This window comes from Capsicum annuum, chromosome 3, assembly GCF_002878395.1.
Source record: "Capsicum annuum cultivar UCD-10X-F1 chromosome 3, UCD10Xv1.1, whole genome shotgun sequence".
Classification (NCBI taxonomy): domain Eukaryota; kingdom Viridiplantae; phylum Streptophyta; class Magnoliopsida; order Solanales; family Solanaceae; genus Capsicum; species Capsicum annuum.
This window is the reverse complement of record NC_061113.1, coordinates 263,856,902-263,879,720: the sequence shown is the minus strand read 5'-3', so window position 1 is coordinate 263,879,720 and position 22,819 is coordinate 263,856,902. Positions and strand designations below refer to the sequence as shown.

The 22,819-nt window shown below is 37.1% G+C and overlaps 2 protein-coding genes and 1 pseudogene across 7 annotated transcripts; 2 read left to right on the top strand and 1 right to left on the bottom strand.

Annotated features, from left to right (window-relative positions):
* Window positions 1–290: 290 nt before the first annotated feature.
* LOC107864794 lies at window positions 291–7,978 on the top strand (annotated as a pseudogene).
* Window positions 7,979–9,081: 1,103 nt separating this feature from the next.
* LOC107862227 lies at window positions 9,082–13,354 on the top strand. Of its 6 annotated transcripts, XM_016707729.2 has the most exons (7): window positions 9,082–9,523; window positions 9,846–9,922; window positions 10,909–10,971; window positions 11,053–11,154; window positions 11,419–11,484; window positions 12,469–12,547; window positions 12,689–13,354. In XM_016707729.2, exons 1-7 carry the CDS (start codon window positions 9,136–9,138, stop codon window positions 13,174–13,176), a joined length of 1,263 nt encoding a protein of 420 aa, XP_016563215.2. In that variant the 5' UTR covers window positions 9,082–9,135; the 3' UTR covers window positions 13,177–13,354. The 6 variants fall into 6 exon arrangements, with proteins under 6 accessions (XP_016563215.2, XP_047265947.1, XP_016563216.2 ...); XM_047409991.1 differs by lacking the exon at window positions 11,053–11,154; XM_016707730.2 differs by lacking the exon at window positions 11,053–11,154 and having other exon boundaries at window positions 12,686–13,354.
* Window positions 13,355–13,535: 181 nt separating this feature from the next.
* Window positions 13,536–22,176, bottom strand: LOC107862226 (outer envelope protein 64, chloroplastic). The gene is made up of 13 exons (XM_016707728.2): window positions 21,782–22,176; window positions 20,573–20,725; window positions 20,237–20,361; window positions 19,543–19,668; window positions 17,518–17,700; window positions 17,300–17,444; window positions 16,823–16,991; window positions 16,010–16,144; window positions 15,690–15,890; window positions 14,926–15,053; window positions 14,791–14,842; window positions 14,256–14,325; window positions 13,536–13,964 (listed from the first exon to the last, which is right to left on the bottom strand). The coding sequence occupies exons 1-13, from the start codon at window positions 21,982–21,984 to the stop codon at window positions 13,870–13,872; spliced, it is 1,785 nt and encodes a 594-aa protein (XP_016563214.1). The 5' UTR covers window positions 21,985–22,176; the 3' UTR covers window positions 13,536–13,869.
* Between the last annotated feature and the right edge of the window lie 643 nt (window positions 22,177–22,819).

Below are 22,819 nucleotides of genomic sequence, written 5' to 3'. Positions count from 1 at the left end.
ATAAGACCATGCTGATGTGGCATGTCTAAAAGGTCAGCATTAGCATTTTTCTTTTTTTTGAATTTTTTTGAAATTTTTTGAAATTTTTGGTGAAAAAATTAAGACAATACACACATTTATTAGAGAATAGTCTTAATAAGGACTGACCGTTACATATGTTACAACATTTCACCCTCCATATTAATTAAAACATTACAGATATAGGAAAAGGAAAGATTGGATCCTAGGTTCACAATGAAAAGTTAAAAAGCTGGCCAGGGGAGAGAAATATTAAGAGGGTGAAGAAGGAAATGAGGTTTCACGTAGGATCTCGTCGGAGGTCATTCTCTCTCCACCAGGCACTCGTCGGCACTGTAGCTGTCACTGTCATCAGACTGTTGTTCGTTAGTTTTAGGTTCGTCAACCCGTCAATTCATCTCCCTGTAACCACCTCTGAAAAAGTAGAAGATGATGATGATGATAAACCAGTTGATATAAATTTTCACAATGTTCAACCACTCAAAACATGCGCAATTGTGGAGGAAATGGGACAAGTTTTTAGTTGCGGCTTTGAAGCTATTAATGGTAGTACTACTGCTAAACTGTTACATTTCATGTCATTTTTATTGTCACCTACTAGCTCCGTACCAATTTATTTGACCTCGTTAGAATTTCGAGAGTCAAACAGGTTGCTCTTTCCTCAGAATTTCTTTGTATGCTTTTTACATATTTTAAGTTATTAGTTATAGTGCTATTAAGTTGTTTTTGAATGTAACATATAATTCTGTTTTAAAAAATTAAAGTTTCTGTGTTTGAAATCATGAACTGAGTTTAGAAGTTTGAATCTCGAATCAAGTTGATGGAAAATTGTTATATGTTTTGGATAATTAAGGAATCGCTAATGGCGGTTTTCAGGTGCTGCGAGAGTTCGAGCGCTTCTGCCGGAGGAGTTTTGTAGGCTTGGATTTGTGTTGGGCAAAGCACTAGAAGCATGTTTTGGTAATGAGATGTACAAAATATTAACTGCGGGAAATATTAACTACTCCAACCTTTAATATTCCTTTGTTGAAGCATCTAAATATTAAAATGGATTCATAATCTCATATTGCCTTAAAAGTAGTTTCTTTGAGAATGAGATCCAAAACAATAGCAGAAGAACACATCTCCAGCATCCTAACATATGTTATTAAGGTTCTTCACTGAAAATTGTAAGTATATGCATTCAATTCAATATAGATGAATGATATGCTAGCATCTTACTTCTTCAATTGTTGTTTTATTTAATTAACTTTGTTAATTTAATCAATCATATATATTAAATATTTTTTATATGGGTAACTGATGCAGACAAATTGAGATGGTGAATAAGAGATATGATACGATTCAAATGGCCGTCTTAGCTTTCAATGATATCATTTGAAGTCGATACATGGGGCATCAAGCTTTGGTCACATTAAGAAAACGGGATCCTATATGGAGGGGCCGATATGAGTACACCAAAGAACAATCCCACGTGTGAAAGGTTGCTTGGAGCATGGAAGATTGAGGACTCATGATTTTGGGCATTCATTAAGGACATTTTGGTTACTTAGCCTTGTCCAAGTAACACTCCATGACCACCCTTTTTCATTAAGGGTATTGTGGTCATTCTGTTATGTAATAAGTTAGACTATAAATAGGTTTTACTAGTTCATTTGCTAGTTAGTTTATGAAAGATGAAAGATTGAAAACTTGAAATCCTCTCTTAAGAGTGGACCACCTTAGTATAGTCTTAGTTAGGACTTGGAAAATTCATCCTTAGTATAGGGCTTGGAAAAGCCAATATTTTTCTTTGCTTGGAAACGGTGGATCTTGAGGTGAGTCGATTACCTTGGCGGTCACCGTAAGAGTGTGGTTTTGATTATTACATTCATTAGGGGTTAATGTTGAAATATACTTGGTTTTTAATCTTGTAATAATCTTGGTCTCACTATCTATCCTTTTATTATTTCCCAAATCCGTGTGTTTTTGTGTTTGTCATCTTGTATTCCTTTGTGTTGCTTGTTCTTTTCACGTTTTGTGGACTGTTTGGGCATCTTGGTAGACTGATTTGTATCATTTGGTATCAAAGCATGGCTTGATCTTGTTCCCACAAGATCAATCTTGGGCTCGTAAACTTGAAAATAAAAAAAAAGTGTTAGAAAACTGAAAAATCAAAAAGAGGCAAATCTGTCCATTTTTTGTGTTCTTGGCCAAAATTGTGTTCTTTTTATTGTTGTTGTTTTGGCCAAGATTTGTGTCTAAATTTAGGTGTGTTTTGATTGTCTTAGTTGTTTCTAAGTGTTAGTTTTGTCTTCACTAACACCCTTGAGTCTAGATCCAAGTTGAGCTTGAACATTGTTGCTGGTATAGTTGTTACGGTTTCAAGAACTTGAACATTTTTGGTGTTGTTGTGTGGACCAAAACTTTAAGGTGGTTTTAGCTCGTGTTATTGGTATTTTGTTGTGGTTTTTAAGCTTGTAAAAGGTGTTGTTGATTGTTGGAGGTTCAACGTGAGGCTAGGTTTTCAAACTTCTATTGAAAGTTCTTGTTGTTCTAGACTATTTTCATGTCTAGTTGCAAAAAAACTCTTTAATAGTGTTGTTTGATCCAACAGTCAAGTGGAAAGAAGTGAGACCTTTGTTAGTCATTAAAACAAATCTCAAAGACCTACCAAAAGGGAAAGGGGACAAAAAGATCTACAAAAGACTTGGTACTAAAAGAGGGGAAAAACACTTTTCCAGGTGTCCAAAAGAGGAAAGGGCCACCAACCCTTCAAAAATGTGTTTTTCCCAAAAGGTGTAAGACAAGTCAAACCTTTTTGAATGTGCAAAAGGACTCCAATCTTGATATTTTTCTTCCCCAAGGCCGAAATACACTTCTTCAAGAATTGAAAATTGAACCAAAATTTCAAAGTTGAAAAAATAAGAACCTTTCAAAAACCGCAACCAATCCTAGACCGCCATATCACCAATTTTTGTACAATACTGAAACTTAGGGCTCAAAATCTTGGATTCTTAGTTTCTTATTGTTGATTCTTAGTTTCATTTTTTTTATTCTTATACTAATTGGCAACTAGTAAATACCTACTAAGTTGTAAATTAGTTTTTGAGTACGTTTCTTTCGTGTCTTCGTTATTTGCGTGCTTTTCTAGTTTGTAACTTGTAGTAACTTATTTATTTCAAGTTCATAAGTGAATTTTATTTTTTGTCTTAAGTCAATCAAAACAAGAATCCATTCCGGCCGCCAAGTATGATTGACATCTTATTGACTACCGGAGTATAAACAACTTTTAATATTCGTCACTCCAATTGTGAGAATCACAAAGATGAGTGTATCGAGTGTTGGTAAGGAGCTTTTTGTTTTCTTTTATTTTTTTTTGTTTTCTTTTGTTAGGTACCATGGCTGCACATAATTTCAAGGCCACGTGTGACCGCATCCACGATGATCTTGAAGATATACAACAACACATTGAAATTATACGTCAATTGTTACCCAAACTCTTCCCTCATAATCCAATTGTCCAAACAACTTGCGATAAGAGCTTTCTGAAGGAAGTTGCTGCCCAATCTTATGATGGACTTTCACACCGAGGTAAAGATGAACATACTCATGAACGTCAAGGTAAAATAGCTAACCCTTACACTTTTGTGCATGTGAATGATAATTGTGTGGCTAGTAACCCATTGAGTGTGAGTTATAGCTTGCCTATATGTGAGTTTATTGTTTCTTTGCCACTTGATGGTGATGTACTTGTTGTGAGTGTGGATACACTAGTTGATCCTATTGATGACCAAATTGACTCTTCTTGTAAGATTGATTTATGTCTACAGAGTGTTGAAACCATTGTGTTTAATGAAAGTACATCGTCTTGTGAAATTTATGTTGATCAACTTTTGTGTGAAAATTTCGCACCACTTGAGGATGTGTGTGATATGATTAATGAATGTCAAGTGTGTGATGATGTTGAAAATATTGATCAAAGGAATAGGAGTGAACCCGAGAGCTATTCTTAGGATAATTTTGCACTTGAAATCTCTTTGAAACTTGATATTGATCTTTTAGAGAGTGATGAACGTGTTTGTTTCGAATCTGCCCGTGAAATAGATCATGCTCTCTTAAGGTATAATGTCTTGTTTGAAGATGATATAACCACTCCGAATGAACCTAGTGGTGGAAATGATGGTATAGCTTGCCTTAGAAGCTATAGCCGATATGCTAACCCACTATGGTGTGACAACGTTCCTCCTAGACATGGAAATCTCTTCTTGGAAGATGAGAGTACTCTTAAGGGTAAGGGATGTGTGGTTTTGGAAACTACTTCTCCTTCTACTTTGTGTGACTTTATTGTTGAGAGTACTCATGGTGATGATTGTGAAACTAGCAGTGAGTACACACATGAGGGCACCTTAGTAGAAGTCGACTTGAGTGATATCTTTCTCTACTTTCTATTTGCTCTGGATAATATGTATGTTATTGTAGAGAGTATAACATTTAGTTTGGGTGGAGATCACAGGAAAGGAGAGTGTTGTCTAGACCCGTGTCTATGGCCACTCTTCCCGTTTGACCCCGGTTCCAAATAAAGAATTGGTGATGATGGTGTACCCAACTTGTTGCTTGGTTTACATAACAAGCAAAGTATCATTTTGGTGAATTCTATAGCCAAATCCTTTGTGCATTTTTCATTAATTATGTAATATTTAGTTCAAAGGATCCTTGGTTATATTCTAAATATGTGCAACCTTGGCATGTTGAGGTGATTTGTCGTGCTTACCCTAACCCTCATGCCATGAGGAGTTTGTATTTGTGTGTCCTTTCTTTGGTTTTGCAAGGTTTGGATTCGAGGTCGAATCCTTTTCAAGAAGGGGAGGATGATACGATTCAAATGGTCGCCTTAGAATTCAATGACATCATTCGAAGTCAGTACGTGGGGCATCAAGCTTTGGTCACATTAAGGAAATGGGATCCTACATGTAGGGGTCGATATGAGTACACCAAAGAGCAATTCCACGTGTGAAAGATTTCTTGGAGCATGGAAGATTGAGGACTCACGGTTTTGGGCCTTTGTTAAGGACATTTTGGTTACTTAGCCTTGTCCAAGTAACACTCCATGACCACCCTTTTTTATTAAGGGTATTGTGGTCATTCTGTTATGTAATAAGTTAGACTATAAATAGGTTTTACTAGTTCATTTGCTAGTTAGTTTATGAAAGATGAAAGATTGAAAACATAAAATCCACTCTCTTGAGAGTAGACCACCTTATTATAGTCTCATTTAGGACTTGGAAAAGTCATCCTTAGTATAGGGCTTGAAAAAGCCAATATTGTTCTTTACTTGGAAACGGTGGATCTTGAGGTGTGTCGATTACCTTGGCGGTCGTCATAAGAGTGTGGTTTTGATTATTACATTCATTAGGGGTTAATGTTGAAATATACTTGGTTCTTAATCTTGTAATAATCTTGGTCTCACTATCTATCCTTTTATTATTTCCCAAATTCGTGTGTTTTTGTGTTTGTTATCTTGTATTCCTTTGTGTTGCTTGTTCTTTTCACGTTTTGTGGACTGTTTTGGCATCTTGGTGGACTGATTTGTATAAAGATACAAAATGATGAGGTGATAATTAACATCATACATGTAAGCATGATGATAGATCATTTTTCTTATCCTGTGAATGGTTTATTTCCTCCATAAGTCGATTAGTAGTTTTCATCATTGAATGTTAGCATTTAAATAGTATAAGATATAGCTTTAACTATACTTAGTACGTAAATTTCATAGAATAGAGTGTATTAATTGAAGAAGACAGAAGAAAGAAAACAATTTATTCATCGCTTATCCTGGCTTAACACATCCTTACTGGCTTCTTCATTATTGGCTTCTTCAGCAAACATTTAGCAATGGAATAAGAGTTACAATTGTTGATGTTTCAACTATGGAGAAAATTCATGAAACTATCTCTAATGCAAAAAGCAAAGTCAAAGAACTTATTAAAGCTACGCAAGAGAAGTAGTTAGAAGCTGAACCAGGGCGAATAATGATGGAATCATTCGAGAAAAGAGTGAACCAGATACTTTTTGTATAATGGTCATTTATCTTTTTTCCCCTAGTTTTGTGTGATAATATTGTAATAATGTTTTTTTGGTAATCCTAGGTGTTGAATAAGGCTCGTGATAATGCTGGAAGCACTGCAGAAAAGAGTTTATCAAAGAGCAATAATCTTAAAGCTATGGTTACAGCTGGGTCCAAGGGAAGTTTTATCAATATATCTTAGATGATTGCTTGTTTGGGACAACAGAATGTTGAGGGGAAACGTATTTTTTTTGGGTTTATAGACCGTGCTCTTCCTCATTTTACCAAGGATGATTATGGTCCAAAAATTCGTGGTTTTGTGGAGAACCCATATCTCCGGGGACTCACTTCGCAAGAGTTTTCCTTCCATACTATGGGCATTAAAGAAGGTCTGATTGATATTGCTGTGAAAACTTCTGAGACCGGGTATATCCAGAGGCTGTTAGTGAAGTCCATGGAGGATAACATGGTCAAGTATGATGGTACTGTTAGGAATTCACTGGGTGATGTCATCCAATTTCTGTATAGGGAAGATGGGATGGATTCTGTTTGGACTGAGACACAGAAGTTGGATTCTCCGAAAGCAAAGAAATCAACATTTGATGCCCTGTATGAATATGAGATAGACGATCCTAACTGGAACCCAAGTTACATGTTGCTCGAAGCTGTCGAAGATCTAAAAAGTATTTGGAAGATTTGCAATCTGTTTAATGCAAAGGTTCATAAACTTGAAGTTGTTAGACACAATCTTGGGACAGAGATTGCTGTAGCAGGTGCCAATTCTTGGCCACTTCCTATTAACATTCAGAGGCTTGTCTTGAATGCCCAAAAGACATTTAAGATAGATTTTTGGAGGCCCTCCGATATGCATCCTATGGAAACTGTAGAAACTGTTGATAAGTTACAAGAGAGGCTCAAGGTTGTTCCTGGTGATGATTACCTTAGCATGGCAGCTTAAAAGAATGCCACTCTTTTCTTCAATATCTTGCTCCGTAGTGCCTTGGAGAGCAAAAAAGTTCTTAAGGAGTATAGGCTTAGACGAGAGGCTTTTGAATGAGTAGTTGGTGAGATAGAGTCTCGCTTCTTGCAGTCTCTTGTGGAACCAGGAAAGATGATTGGTTGTGTTGTTGCACAGTCTATTGGTCAGCCTGCCACACAGATGACTCTTAATACATTTCATTATGCTGGTGCCAAGAATGTTACGCTTGGTGTGCCAAGGTTGAGGGAGATTATCAATGTTGTGAAGAAGATCAAAACACTCTCTTTTTGTGTACTTGAAACCTGAGGTAGGCAAAACAAAAGAGAGAGCCAAAACTGTCCAGTGTGCCTTGGAATGCGGAGCGTTACTCAAGCCACAAAAGTGTGGTATGATCCAGATGAACACCCTTATTAAGGAAGATGTTGAATTCGTCAAGTCATACTATAAAATGCCAGATGAAGAGATTGACCCGGACAAAATCTCCCCGTGGTTGATTCGCATTAAGTTAAATCGTGAAATGATGGTGGATAAGAAACTTAGTATGACTGACATTGCTGAAAAGATCAATCTTAAATTCGATGATGACTTAACTTGTATCTTTAATGATGATAATGCGGAAAAGCTGATCCTTCGAATTCGTATTATGAATGATGAAGCTCCAAAAGGTGAATTGGATGAATCTGCTGAGGATTGATGTATTCCTTGAGAAAATCAAGAGTAACATGCTTACGGAGATGGCTCTCCGGGATATTCCATATATTAACAAGGTGTTCATAAAGAACAGTAAGGTGCAGAAGTTTGATGACAATGAAGGATTTAAAGCAAAAAATGAATGGATGTTGCACACTGAGGGTGTAAATCTTTTAGCTGTTATGACGCACGAAGATGTTGATGCAAGCAGAACAATAAGTAATCACTTAATAATATCATGAAGTGTAAGGACGACCCCAATATAAATAAATCAAAAGAAATATAAAATTGATTGAAGAAAATAATTAAATTTTTATCACCGCGTGAAGCGCGGCCAATTTTCCTAGTTAGAACATAAATAAGAAAGAAAAATCGACATACATGGCATACCGATAGCATGACAACTTTTTCACAAATCTAGCCATAGGTGTTCTTGGATTGGGTTGAGACAACTCCTGTCCTTTATTGTTCCATTTTACTGGTGTTTACATTTTTCACCCTCTATAATAAAGTGTTTCATTTATTTTAATTTATTTATTTGATTTTAACTCGACACATAATTTAATAAAGTAAAAATATTCTTATAATTTCGTGACCTTAAACTAAAGATTAGTATGTCATATAAAAAGTTGAACATAAAGAGTTGTCAAAAAAGAAAGAGACATATTTTTTTGAATGAACTAAAAGAGGACTTGCATATTGTGTTCATTGACCTAGAAAAGACACAGTGGTGGATCTAGCATATATCCAGGAGGTTCATCCGAACCCTCTTCGATGAAAAATTACACTATTTATACACGGTTAAAATTATTTTTTATGTATATATTGTGTATGTTGAACCCCCTTCGGCTAATTCGTGTGCGCACTTTCGAACCCCTTTGATGAATTACTTGGCTCCGCCACTGAAAAGACACATGACAAAGTTTCCGACGGGGGAGGGAGAGGTTTTTTGGAGATGTTTGGAGGATACAGATTTACTTGTAGCTTACATTAGAACAAACTATGGACATGTGTGATGTAGCCAAAAGTCAATTGAGGAGAGACTCAAAACACTTCCATGTTGTGATAAAATTGATTAAGGATCAACTCTTAGCCCATTCTATTTGCCTTTGTGATAAAATTACTAAATCTTGGATTAATTTAATCAACAAACAAACGAACCGTTATGAATTGACAAAATAAAATTATAATGTCTCACACAAATGTTGTGAGATGCATAATGAAGCTTTTCATGTATTGACTTGCAACCGGCATAGCCTATTGGGCTGTCCTTCACCCGGCCCATAATCCCTTATCTCAATTCCAATAGCCCAACTTCCCAAGTCCAAATCCAATTCAAAACCCATCCCGTCAGCCCTGTACTGCAATTTTCCCTCCAAAAACAACACAAGTTGCAAAAATGGAGCCATGGGAAGCACTGGATGTAGACGATTCCGATCTCCACTCTCTTCTCCGTCCATGTAAGCGTCTCCACCAAAACCCTAATCCCTCCACCTCAACTTCCACTTCATCTTCTGCGGCGCCGCTTCTTACGCCGCCACTAGTAGTAGAGAATTCTGATCATCAGTTACAATCGCCGCCTCAACGCCTCATTCCCGGTCCGGCAGGAGCAGTACAAGCTGCAATGATCCAACGAACTTACGATCTTCAGTGTCATAACTCTATTTCCTCTCAAGGAGACAATCCGATACCTACGCAAGAGTATATTAGGAGAGCCGTCGAAAATTCTACCGATTTCGATTACGATTTCCAGTCGAATCCATGGCTTTGTGCTCTTGAATTTGTTGGTATGTAATATGTATTTTAGGGTTTTACTCTTTGCTTGTAGGTAATATTCCCTTCGTTTCAAAATTACTTGTGGCAATATCCTTTTTGAGTCTCAAATGATATGAAATTCGAACATTTCAAAGATGTATAAGAAAATTGCAATTTATATTACCTTTTCTGTAGTTTTTGAATATCTGAATTTTAATTTTAAATTTGAAAATTAGTCAAATTGACTCTCAAATAGCAAAATGTGACAACTATTTTGGAATTGAGGGAGTAATATCCTTTTGCTTTTTTCGTTTTTACTTTTCATGGATTAGGTATACATGTATTTTTATTCAGGTGCGGAGAACGGGAAAATTCCGTGTACGCCGTTGAGCTCTGTCAATAAATGCTTACAATCTGCTAGGGTTGATCAGGTACTTCCACTTTTTTTCCTATTGGGTTCATGGAGCTAGGAGATATTAGAGAAGTTAAAAAAATAATGCTAGTTTCCAGAAAGAAATGGGACAATAGTTGAAATACTAGGCCCTGGACTGTATCACTACACAAATTTCTGATAATCTAAATGAAGTCTTAATTTAAGCAATTTCACTTGACACAATGCATAACCATGCGAATTACTCCCTCTGTTTCAATCTGTTTATTTGTATATGACTCAGTACGGAGTTTACGAAAGTAAAAAAACTTTTGAATTGTCTGCTCTTAAACTAAAAATATATAGGATTGTGTGGTCTTAAAACATGTTATGTGTAAAGTTGAAATTTAGGAGTTGCTAGAAAAGAAGGTATTTTTGTTTTTGAAATGGACTCAAAAAGAAAGTAGGGCAAACAATTGAAATGGAGGGAGTATCAGCAATAGCTGCTCAACAGCTTTTGTGGTAACTTATTTTTCCTTTTGCGAGTGGCAAAAATATATGATGGACAACACCCAAGGGTGTAGCCTAGTGGTTCAATGAAGTGGGGTTGAGTACCATGAGGTCTCAGGTTCAATTTCCAACGGAGACAAACACTAGATGATTTCCTCCCATCTGTTCTAGCCTTGATGGACAGAGTTACCTGGTATTTGTTGCTGGTGGGAGGTGGTAGGTATCCCATGAAATTAGTTGAGGTGCGCGCAAACCAGCCTAGACACCACGGTTAAAAAAAAAGGGCAGTCTGGTACACTAAAGTTACTGCTATGCGCGGTGTTCGTGGAAGGACTCCACCACAAGAGTGTATTGTAGGCAGTCTTACCTTGCATTTCTGCCAGAGACTGTTTCCAAGGCTTGAACATGTGACCTCCTGGACACCACGGTTATCCCCAAAAAAAAATGATGGACAGAAACTTAGTAAACCATACTCTTCAATATGGGGAACTCTGTTTCTGCAATAGCTCTTACTCGTGGCAATGATTGTTTTCTTAGGTTGTGGCAGTTGTTAAGTCTTGCACACAGAATGGTCTTGGCGGTTTGATCGTGACCTTGAAGGTATAGTTCTTTTGTTATAATGTTGATAATAGTGAAAAGAAGTTTGCAAGTCGCAACTGATTTGATTAGTTCCAACTTTAGGATCCTACTGGCTCAATTGGTGCCAGTATTCATCACAAAGTACTTAGCGAAAGTCAGCATGGAAAGGACATTTGCATTGGCTCAGTTTTGATACTGAAAAAGGTTCTTCCTGTTGCGATTTTTTCTTTCTTTGACATGTTCAAATCCACCTCTAAACTCCTCCTCCCAGGACATCAGCAGTGACCCTTTCTTACTTGGCTCCTTTTGACACGAAGCCTCACTCTTGGTTGAAGGTGGAGGGCCCTTCCCACATTATGATATCTCACTTGTCTTCTCCCTGTTATATCTTCAGAGATCTCCAAAACATAATTGATATGCAATATTTTCACAGTACTTAAAAACCTTTGACCGAATTATGGAATCCAGGTTGCAGTGTTTTGTCCTTCAAGCTCTGCATATTATCTTAACATAACACTCGGGAACCTGACAAAGGTACACATGCTTAGCCTATTATTTTTTTGATAAGTCACATTCTTAGCCTACTATTATGAAACAGCAATCATTAGTCGCTGCTCCTATACATTGCTATCATTGACTGCAATCTTTCAGGAAAAAGAGTGAATACATGTGAGAATTTTGTTTTTCTATTTGTTTCTTGAAGTTATATCTGTTGAAATTATCTGAAACAGCTTTGTCCCCTTCATGTATGATGAGGAGTTTTGTACTAACTACAAAGCTGAGATCATTATTGTTCTAAGTGAAAAGTTGTGTTTTAGGGATGAAAAACATGGTTCCATTAGGAATGATTTACATGTGGTCATGACACTCAATAATAAGCATCAATTAACCAACCACTGGAAACTGTATGTCTTCAATGTCAATTGATCCCGTTTCTTCTTAGTGCAACTCGCGTAATTGAATACAGTAGATATAGAAAAGGATTTGGCGGAAGTCAGTTCTGAAGATTTTCAGTTCAATGATATTATCACCAGTTATTTGTTTGTAGCTCCATACATCTGTGTGCCTGAATTCTCTGCTCATGTGTTTTACTTTGTCCATGTAATGGATATAGTTGCCTGAGACATGATTTTGTTAATATGTATGAGTACGTCTTCATCCTGAGCTAGCATTCTGTATTGTTCTCTCCCCTCTCTCTTCTTTGCTTTTAGGTATTACAATAACTCAATATTAAACATCTGCAAGTAACAAAGGAATTATATGCAAGAGTTTAGATCTTTCAATTGCCCTGTGAGGCTATTAGATGATGACTATTGGAAGTTGGTGTTCTTTGTTCTTGTATACTTTAATTTGATATTGTACAGTGAGCACTTAGCCTCATATGCACTTCCATTGGTTACCACATAAGCTTCATAATTCTGTAAGAACAGAAGAACACGATTAATTTTTGTTAAATTGTGTATCATAATGGAAGAGCTTCGGATATCCTCCTAAGAGCTTAAAGTGCCCTACCTGCAGGTTTTCTGTAAGGAAAGTGGACCTCCATTAGTGAACAGCCGAGCAGCATATAAAGTCAACTACAGTGATCCTGAAAGTGGTGAGGTTTCATAATTTTTTTGTTGTGTACTATGGACAGTCATTATACTAAGAGGAATCTTTTTAGACAGTTGCACTGTTGATGGTTTATACGAAAGGTTCCTGGTATTCTGGCTAATATAGTATCATATGAATTTAGCAGCATCAGCCTCTGCTAGAAAAGCTAGTGCACTGCAGATCACTGACGATGAAACAATTGAAGAAATCCTCGATGATAGGACCATAGAGTGCTCTGCAGGTGGAAACTTCCGTAATGAGATTCAAATGGAGAAGGAAAATCTAGTTCCAGATAACTACATTTGCAACAACAATAGTGGCTTTGAGAAGACCTCAGTTGAATACAAGGAATGTCTCCAACAGACGCAGAGTAGTGCCATAGAATTTGGAGCTGTCAGAAGCAGAGGCACTTGTAATGAAAATAATAATCAGCAAATGGAAGAGTGCTCTCAGGGTACCCTCACGCCTCGGAACAAAAGAGAGAGTCCAAAAAAGAACCACTTTGATCCAGATATTCTGGTTACTGATGTATTCAAGGATCATAGACAGCCAATTGCTTCGAAGGTGTCACTGCCTCAATGGACAGATGATCAACTTGATGAACTGTTTGCCTGCGAGGATGATGATGAGTGAACTGTAAAGATTTTTGTCTTCACTTTTTGTTTACGTTGGTGCTATTTCCAGTTAACTCTATGTTATTACTCAAGATTACTGTAACGGCTGATCTAGTCCTTTCTGTTTTCGACACCCATAATTTCTACATATAATCAGTTGGAAAGTATAATACAGTGCCATATACTATTTTCATGTACCTATTCCATCATATCCACCACCATCAGCAGCATTATTATTTTGTTGGTGACTTGATTGGTGATGAGACTGCAATGTTAACCAGCTGGGGTCGCAAGAATGGCTGGCTATCCTTTCCTTTACTATAATACTCGGTGTCTATTTATTGTTATACTTTCTTTTTAAAATTATTTAAAAAAAGCTATCATAAATCGGGTTTAGTCCTTCCAAATAATGTTGGTCCAAAAAATATTAATTTGGTCATGTTGAACGATGAAGTAATAGCTCTAAAAGTTACAATTTGAATGCAATATCTACTAAACAAAATTGCACTAGACTTCAAAACTCTAGTATAATTTTAAGCTGTAGCCACCAAACTATGCCGAGGTCTAAGGGGCCGCTCCCCATCTTCAAAGTACCACGTGAAAGAAAGAATGTCGATGATTGCAGATTCCTCGTATTTTCAATCGTTTAATTCATCATATTCCTGCTGAGAAGACCTGCTTCGACACAACACATTCTGCAACAGCAATCATTCTAAACAGTTATACCTTCTAAGAACTTCTTCACTCTATCAGCAGCCAGAGATGCTCTTTTGTTGGTTGGCTCAAGAACTAGTGCGAATCTGAAATCTGCAAAAGATAAGGAGGTAAACAGTGTTAAGAGAACACTGCAAACAGAAGTTCTAGGATGGACTGGTCATCTATGAGTTCCGGCCATCAGTTTTGCTCTAACAAATAGGTACAATTTCTTTCGAGCCAACCAAACCTTTCTTACTCAGAATCCAACCAAAGTGCTCAAGTATTAGTCATAGTTGAAATAGAGTACTTTTTTCCAAAAATGTTCCTCAGGTGATGTGATTCAACCATAAAGATTGCTTATGAAGGAAATAGGAATTAACAGCGGAAGTTGTTGAGACTCACCTTTCATTGCCTCAATATAGGAGCCCAGCATTTCTCGTGCCGTGCCCCTTCTTAAGTATGCCTTGACATTCTGTGGGAAAAAAACAGCAAGGACGTCCTCCTCAGAAAAGCGAGGAAGACCAAGATACATAGCAATGAGAATCACAAGCTTCAAAAAGGAGACATTACTAGCTTCCGCCAGTCGTTACTTTTTACCATGAAATGTAGAATACTCAAATCCACAAATAAACCTCATTCCTCAAACTCAGGCGCAGTACCCAAAACCTTCTACCCAGATCCCCAAACCCCCAAAAGATGAAGTCGGCCAATTATTAACTCTTTCTACCTCACAACAACCTTTTCCAGGATCACCAAAGCAATAGTATTTCTAAAGAGAACTAGAAAACTCAATGAGATGATATGCTGAAGAAATAAATGCTGCGGCATGAGAAAACAAATTAATTTTTTTTCTATAATGTGTGACCAGGTCAGAATGGAGTACACTGAAACAAATCCTAGCTAAACACATGGGAGCTGCTTCGATAGGAGAGCACACCTTCTTATCAAGATCAATGGCTTTAGTGCTATCGGCTTCGGCTTGGAGGAAGCTGGACAAAGAATTAAAAATTAGAAAATAAGAATTTGATGAATACAATAATAGAAAAAGGGAAAAAATGGAGAAACAAATTACTTTGCCAACTCCAAATAAGCTGCAGCCCTGTTGCTAAAGTATGTTGCATTGTTACCATTGAGTTTAATAGCCTCTGTGTAGAAGCCAATGGCTTTCTGCCACTGTTTCTCTTTGAAGGCTTGGTTACCCTGTGAAACAAAATTATAGTATAAGGACCAAATTAGGAATATTAAGGGAGCTCTAAAATAACCCAAAAAATGACCGTCACTTTCACTTGATAGATTAGTTTCTCACTCCTGAGCTCTACTGTTTTTTTCAAATTTGTCAATCAAGCGCTGAATGCCGGGCTCGGAATTGCTCTAAGCTTAACATCACTGAGCTCCCGCTCTTAGATTTGTGACCCATACTACAATTCTTTCAAGCCTGCTAAATGGCTGAAGAAACCTGGTCACAACAGTTATTTGCTGATGTTCCCTAATTGAGGAAGTGGTAGGATCAACCATATAGTGTCCTAAGGGATCTTCGATCTACCTACAAACTCTCTTCTATTTATTTTTTTCTGGTTTGCTAAGGATCCCCCCCCCCCACTTTGTGGGAATACACCGGGTTTGTTGTTGCTGCTGCTAAGGATTCACCAACAAATTCTTGTACCTACAAACAGTTTCAGCACTGAAAAAAAAAGCTACAGGCTCAAATTAAGGCACATTTAGTTTGTATGGCAGATAAAGTTGACTGATGGTTATGGTGAACTCAAACATTTAAGAAATCGACATCAATGTCCTGCGAAAAATCCACAGCAGGTTATGCTTCATTAGTTTGTATACCTTTTCTTTAGCCATTTCGGCAGATGTTTCTTTGCTCAAGGCGTTACCAGATGCTGATGATTTTGTGGCTAATTCCGCCTGTTCCTGGAGAGATGCATACATGGTCTGTATGGTGTCGAGCAAAAATCTGTCACCTCCCTGCCTTGCTATAAAGGACACGGAAATTGGGCACTTATCATGAACTCCCATTGGTATGCAGACCTACAGTAGGGAAGCATATAGAATTAGAGAAGCCTGATTCAATGCTGGGTTGCTCAACTTGATTTCAATTTAAATTTCAGTGTGATTGGGGTCCAGAAGCACTAGAGATAGCCATCTACCTGACAGCCACCTGACATGCTAGCTATGCTTGAAAATGAGCATGACCTTATCCGGTAGTCCTCGGATTGAATCTCCTTTGCACCAATCTTTGGAGGAGGCTCAGCAACAGTGGGGATAACCAAAATTCCATCATCCTATTCATCAAGATTAAGATAACAGCATAAGATATCAAGATATTATTTCAGCAAGCTTACTTTAACATCATAATAAAAGAGAATAACAGCAGCAAGGTACAAGAGCTTCATACAATTAGCTGAGATTGAGATATTAGTCAGGTAGATACTAGGGTCTACCATTAAAGTATATATTTAGATCATGCATGGCTCAATGTTTTATACCTAAATAAGGTTTCATAAACCAAAAGCACATGAACCAGTTTTTTTCGAAGGAGGTGCTGAAATATTTACATCAGGTTCAGCATCAAAAAGCAAAATTCTAGTAGGTCTATGCGATCAGTGTAATGATCCTATCGTGTCTAAAAAAGATTCAGCCTCAGTAATACACTCCATTTAGAATTCTATTAATGTTTTTACCATGAAATACCAAATACTGAGGAAACACAACTATCCTTCACAGCACGATATGATAAAGTACTAGCAGCAAGTCATAAATCCTTATAGACAACAAGCATTTGTGAGAAGGTTTTTCTTCCAAATCAAGGGGTAGGTTGGAAAGGAAACAGATGGGCCATCATAAGAAACATCAACTAAATAACTACTAATAACACTTATTCAACGGGATAGATTGGATAGAAATCAGGAAACCCATTATAAAAAAAAAGCATCAACTAAATGAACACCAGTACTACTTACTCTCAAAAGATCAGTTAGAGCTGAACGCATTTCGTTCCTGATTGCATTGCAGCTATCAATATTTGCGTCTGTGATTTCCAGCGCTCCTTGCATTTGGGCAGAAATAACAGGGTCCAGATTAGGCTTTGCAGCATTGATCCAGTCCAGATGATTTTCTCTGAACTCATGTCTGTGCACAAACAAAAAACTAAATTCAGATAGGCAAATTACCAATCTCAATAAATTAAATTTAGCTAGGTAAAATTACCACTCAAAAGAAATACCAGGAAGGTCACTTATGTGTAATATTAGAAGCACCGAAATAGATGAGAAAGTAGGACCGAAATTCAATAGAAATAAGCTTAGCAGCATGTAAATTATCACAAACAAGATAATATCACAATTAGTTTCGCAAGATTCCATCAGATAACGTGCTCCAAGCTTCAAACCAGTAATAAATGTCCACAGTGATCTCTGTAGCATCATCCTACATCTCACCTCCTAAGTATATGCATAGCACATGCTAGCAAGTTCGTTGATGAAGATTCGCTTTTGCCATTGGCCTTTTTGCCAGCAAACAGTTTTAAGCTTGGAACTTTCGAGTTTAAATAGGCTTCTAGATTCTCCCGTCTTAGGATTTGTCCTGCATGAGGTGATTCTCAGAAGGTATGTGAGAAAAAAAATTCTCATGAGATGCACAAACTACAAACACATACTTCCAAATAGCTTTTCGACAGCTTTGGTCACTGCTTGACTGACGTGATCACCAGGAAAATTTACTGACTGAAAGCAATCATCAGCTATCACAACACTCCTTGGATTACGTTGAGGAGCAAATGGAACCTGCAGCAGCACATGCCCGACACGACGCAATATACTGGGTTCTCTTGCAAACCATCCTGCAGTTAACCAAATACACTATAAGCTAAACATAGAACACCAGATAAAACAACACATGGCATTCAACTTATTATTTTGCAAAATCCATGTACACCTAAATTATATTCCAGACTTAACAATAGCAATAGAAAATGTCCATCGACAGAAATGGTACTTCAACCCTACATCTCTCCCACTTTCAACCCTATCCCCAGAATTCAATGGTCCTTCTCAAACTGCCCCCTGGGTTGGAAGAGGAGGGTGCTTTTCACTTGGCTGCCCTCTCCGGTCTGAACATAAAGAGCAACTTACTAGAGTATAAAATCAAGAAGGGTACAAGATCAAGTAAAAGTACAAGATTTCCCCGTATTCTCCTTTTTAAAGGCAGCTGCCAGCATTCTCATGCTACTTCAATTTACCTTCAGCTATTACTACCCCTCTAGACAACAACAACAAACCCAGTGAATTCCCTCCTAGTGGGGTCTGGGGAGGGCAAAATGTACGCAATCCATACCGCTACCTCCGAGGAAGTAGAGAGGCTGTTTCCAACTACCCCACCCACTAGACAGAGAAAAAAAAATCAGCTATGAAGTCCTTTATGCCTGGAAAAGACCACAATTGTCCCCTTGTGCTGAGTCATTTTCAGTTGGGAAAAAATAAGCTCAGTAGTGCTTGACAAACATGCGTGTGCAGCAAGTACAGATGACATGACCAGCATTAGAGCATAGCACGCAACAAGATGATGCAAGGAAGTTTAGCCACTTGAAGTTGTGGAAAACATCATCTGCATATGAAGAAAATATACCTAAATACCCCGATTCCTTCCCATTTTAGAATATATATGGCAACCGTTTTGCCAAAATAGATTATCCTTGGTGCTCTCAAAATAAGATTGTTAAATAGATTATTACGACTTCCCCATTCTACTTTCTCGCAATTTTTTTTAACATGGAATTTGCCATTGGTGCAGAACAAGGGTTGCGCTCATATTTATGAAAATTTGAAGATTTAAGCACACAGATAGAAATAAGGGTATAAGGATGCTACGAAGTACAAGTAAGGATGGAAAAACTATAATATAGAAGGAGATTTGGAGTGAGTCGACATGATTAATTTTCTTTCTCTCTCTCCCTAGATCTCTAATCTTTGTTGTTAGCCTCTTCTCTCTCCACCAATATTTGCCATTCTCCATCTTTCACTCAGTCAAAGCATCCCACTCTAGTAACTAAAACACTTGTGTAGGGAAACTACATTATTTTGATGGAGTGGACCTGTGGATATACACAGATTAACAGTTACCTTTCTCCCCAAAAAATAAAAACATCCCACTGTTGACAACATTCAGTACAAATCCAGTACTGACCAGTATTATGCCAGATTGACACCAGTATTCAGGGGTGAAGGATCCAAGTAACATAGATACCAACACAACCAACAGCCACAAAGAACTAAATATAAAACCTACTGGACTTTAGTTCTGAGTTACGCATATCGTGTTCTAAATTCTTCTTAAAAGTAAAGCAAACATAGTTAAATCATTAACAATCAATCTCGTTGTTTCAACCAAAATAACTCGATAACTCATAACTTTCATGTCATTCACTTGGTAGCTTATAAAAAATATCTACCCAGCAACTAGCACTAGAAGAACCACGAGAAATACATATAAACCAAAAGACAAGAAGATTACTCAAACCCCAAAGAAATAGACAACTTCTCCTCATATCAAAAGGGTAGGACTCTTAGTATCAGTGACATGATTCCAAGTCCCAATATACCAGGCTCAAAAGACTCGGTAGAAAAAAGATGACGTGAAGTGAAAGATGTTAAGCTGAATAGAAGATGCCATTGACAATACATACCAACTGTGTCAAGACTGGCTGAAACAGGAATTATGCCGGTGTGAGAAACAGTCCCGTGAGATGGCCGAAACCCTAAAACTCCACAGTATGCAGCAGGTACTCTCACACCTCCAACAGCATCAGTACCTGGATAACAGATGGCAGTGTAATGGAGAGGAGCTTACCAGTTATTAGCCAGTATTCATTTTGAATAAACATGATGTTCCAAAGTAAAAAAAGAACCTGGCAATAAAACCAGCGTAAAATATCTATATCTAACATAGCATGCTTTTCTTCTTGAATGTTTCTTTTAAATTTTGTGGCAAAAAATATGAAGTCACGGAAGTTTGTGCTTATCATGAACTTTACTAAGCATTATTGGAGTCCAAATTCGTAACAATTTATCTTTATCACTTAATTACCTAAATCAATCAACTACTGATAGATTTTGTCGAAATAGAAGTTAGACCATCTAAATCGAGATTGAGCTAGAAGCTTGATTAGATAGCCTGTCCACATGAGTAGAAAGTAATACTTCTAACAACAACTACAAGATATTGCAGATTTCAAATGTTCAAGAGGATGTACACTAGCCAAAGTCGAACGGGCTCGTTCTGGACATTGTGACACAAAATTTACCTACAGCACAATGCATGCTCAAGCCATAAAATGACAACATATGGACAAAGTGAGTTTGATATGCAAAAGAACTCACCCAAAGAAAAATCAACAAAATTTGCAGCCACAGCAACAGCAGCCCCACTAGATGATCCTCCTGGCATCCGTGCAGGAGCCGCAGGATTTGTTGGAGTATCAAAATGACTCTGTTCACCACTAATACTGTATAGTGAAGATGACAATAATGATCAACAACACGAGAAGGATTCTAAAGTGCAGCAGAAATATGTGTAACATGACATAAATGGGAATCATCACTTGCCAAAGAACTAACAAATAAAAACTAGAATTTCCAGATATAACCAAACTTCATGTGCCTGCCAATTTTAGAAAAGAGTTCTAATTTTAACCAGTGAAAAGTTCAGAAACAAACCCAAAAGCCATATCATCTACAACAGTTCTTCCAGTACATGTGGCTCCTCCTTCAACAAGCGCAGAGACCGCGGTAGACGTCTGACTAGCAGGTTCGTGAGTCCTTGACCAGTCTGGGTTCCCAAACCCTGTCACAAATCCATTGATATCGAATCTGGGCAATCAAAATTCAATATGACTTCAGTAGTTCTAACATAAGCAAATGAATTTCGAACAGAACTCCAATAGAAACTAGACAAGTAAATGAAACATGAGAAAAAAATGGAGACACAAAATGCTGCAACAACAAGAACCCTACAACATGGACATTCTCTAGATAGAGTGAGCTTTTCAGAAACCTTGTGAAGAAATTTGAGAAGGCCCCTATTAGGCTCTCCATCCCAACATATAAATCAGCAGTAGTAAGCCAAAACTGATGAAGACAAAATTGTCAGCACACAAAAAAGGACAGCCCGGTGCACTAAGCTCCCGCTATGCGCGAAGTCCGGGGAAAGGCCAAACCACAAGGGCCTACTCTATACAGCCTTACCCTGCATTTCTGCAAGAAGTTGTTTCCACTGCTTGAACCCATGACCTAATGATCACGGGGAGGCAACTTAACCAACAAACATAATTTCCGGAATCTTGTTGGAACGAGACTATCCATTTCAGTCATCAAGGGCAGAACGCAAACCTCACGCTCAAGGAAGACGTCATACAGTTACAAATCAAACGATGCCTCAACTTTAAATTATGAAACAGTGAAATTCAACAATCTAAACCCTTTTATTTTCATACTTAAATTCTCTTTCTTCATTCTGTCATATTTGCGTATAAGAAATTAATCTTTTTTTGTTGGTCCCAATTTTACATTAAGTGCAACAGTAACAAGAAAAATATACAGATAAAATAAACAGTAACAAGAACAAAAACTAGTGTTCCCCAATTCTCATAGCAACAACAACAACATACCCAGCGTAGTCCCACAAAGTGGGGTCACCATAGCCCTATCTCAGCAGTAGACAATAGTGTTTCGGATAGACCCTCAGCAAGGAAAACAGTCAAAAGCAGTACAGAAAAAGACCGAACGGATGTACAAGAACCAACATACAATAACAAAAGCAACACGTACTAAAGCGATAAAAACTACAAAAAAAAATGATACTAATAAACAGTAATTCTGAAAGCATATCAGTTAATTCTCATGATTGGCTGGAAATAAGAAGCTTACACATCAGAGACAGCAAAAGTAAGGCCAGTAAGAGGATGAGGAGCTTTAGGTGGAAGAGGCTGAGGGGGTGGAAGAAGGTTAAGGCGTTCAACAAAGGCACCAAAATCAGCTTTAACAGTTTTCTTCAGCTTTTTGGTCATTATAAGTATTCCAGCCAGTCCTAAACCCAACAAAACCCACAAATTTGCTGACTGTGACCCCATTTATTCAACTATCAAATCAAAGATTGATATTTTTGAGTTTGGGGGTTTACTTTTTATACTTTCTTGGATTGTTCTTTGCCTTTGATGGGGTGGGAGGGATAGAACAGTGGAAACCTAGAAAGAAGTTAACATGAGGGGGATTCAACAAGTTGAAGGGAGTGGTGAAGCTTTATCTTTTATATGGTGTAGTATACAAAGGTATGAAAGTTTTGCAAATTTTACAAAATGCCCCACAAAGTTTTACCTGTTTTTAGATAAGCCTCATTTCTTTGGAAAATATATCTAAATTATTACTAGTGGGAAATTGATTAGACAATCTAATTTTGGTTTTGAGTTTTAGGTACGAAAAATTCTTTAGTAAGGAGTGCTTCTTCGAATGAACTCTATACGGTACAAATTCAAATTACTTGACTCCAATTCAGATACCAAACATTAAATAAAAAACTAAAAAACAATCATGTCTTATATTAATGACATATAATTATAATATTTACTTATTAATTATTTCAATCTCTGTGCTTTGCTCTTAAAAATGTAGCAAGAGAAATGTGAAATTGATTGATTATTGTAATAACCTTGTATGAAAATTAATAATTATATAAACTAGAAATAATAATCCATTAAATACTCACGAAACTTAGAAACACAATTGTCAATATCTGTATTTAAAAAAAAAAAAATGAGAAAGCCATTTCAGTGTTTACTAATTGAAAAATAACTTTCTATAAGTTAGAGATGCAACTTTATTTAATTTTATCATATGAAATACTCCCTCTATTTCTTTATAAATGCTCCTTTTGATTTATGATTTTATTCTAAAATAAATGTATATTTA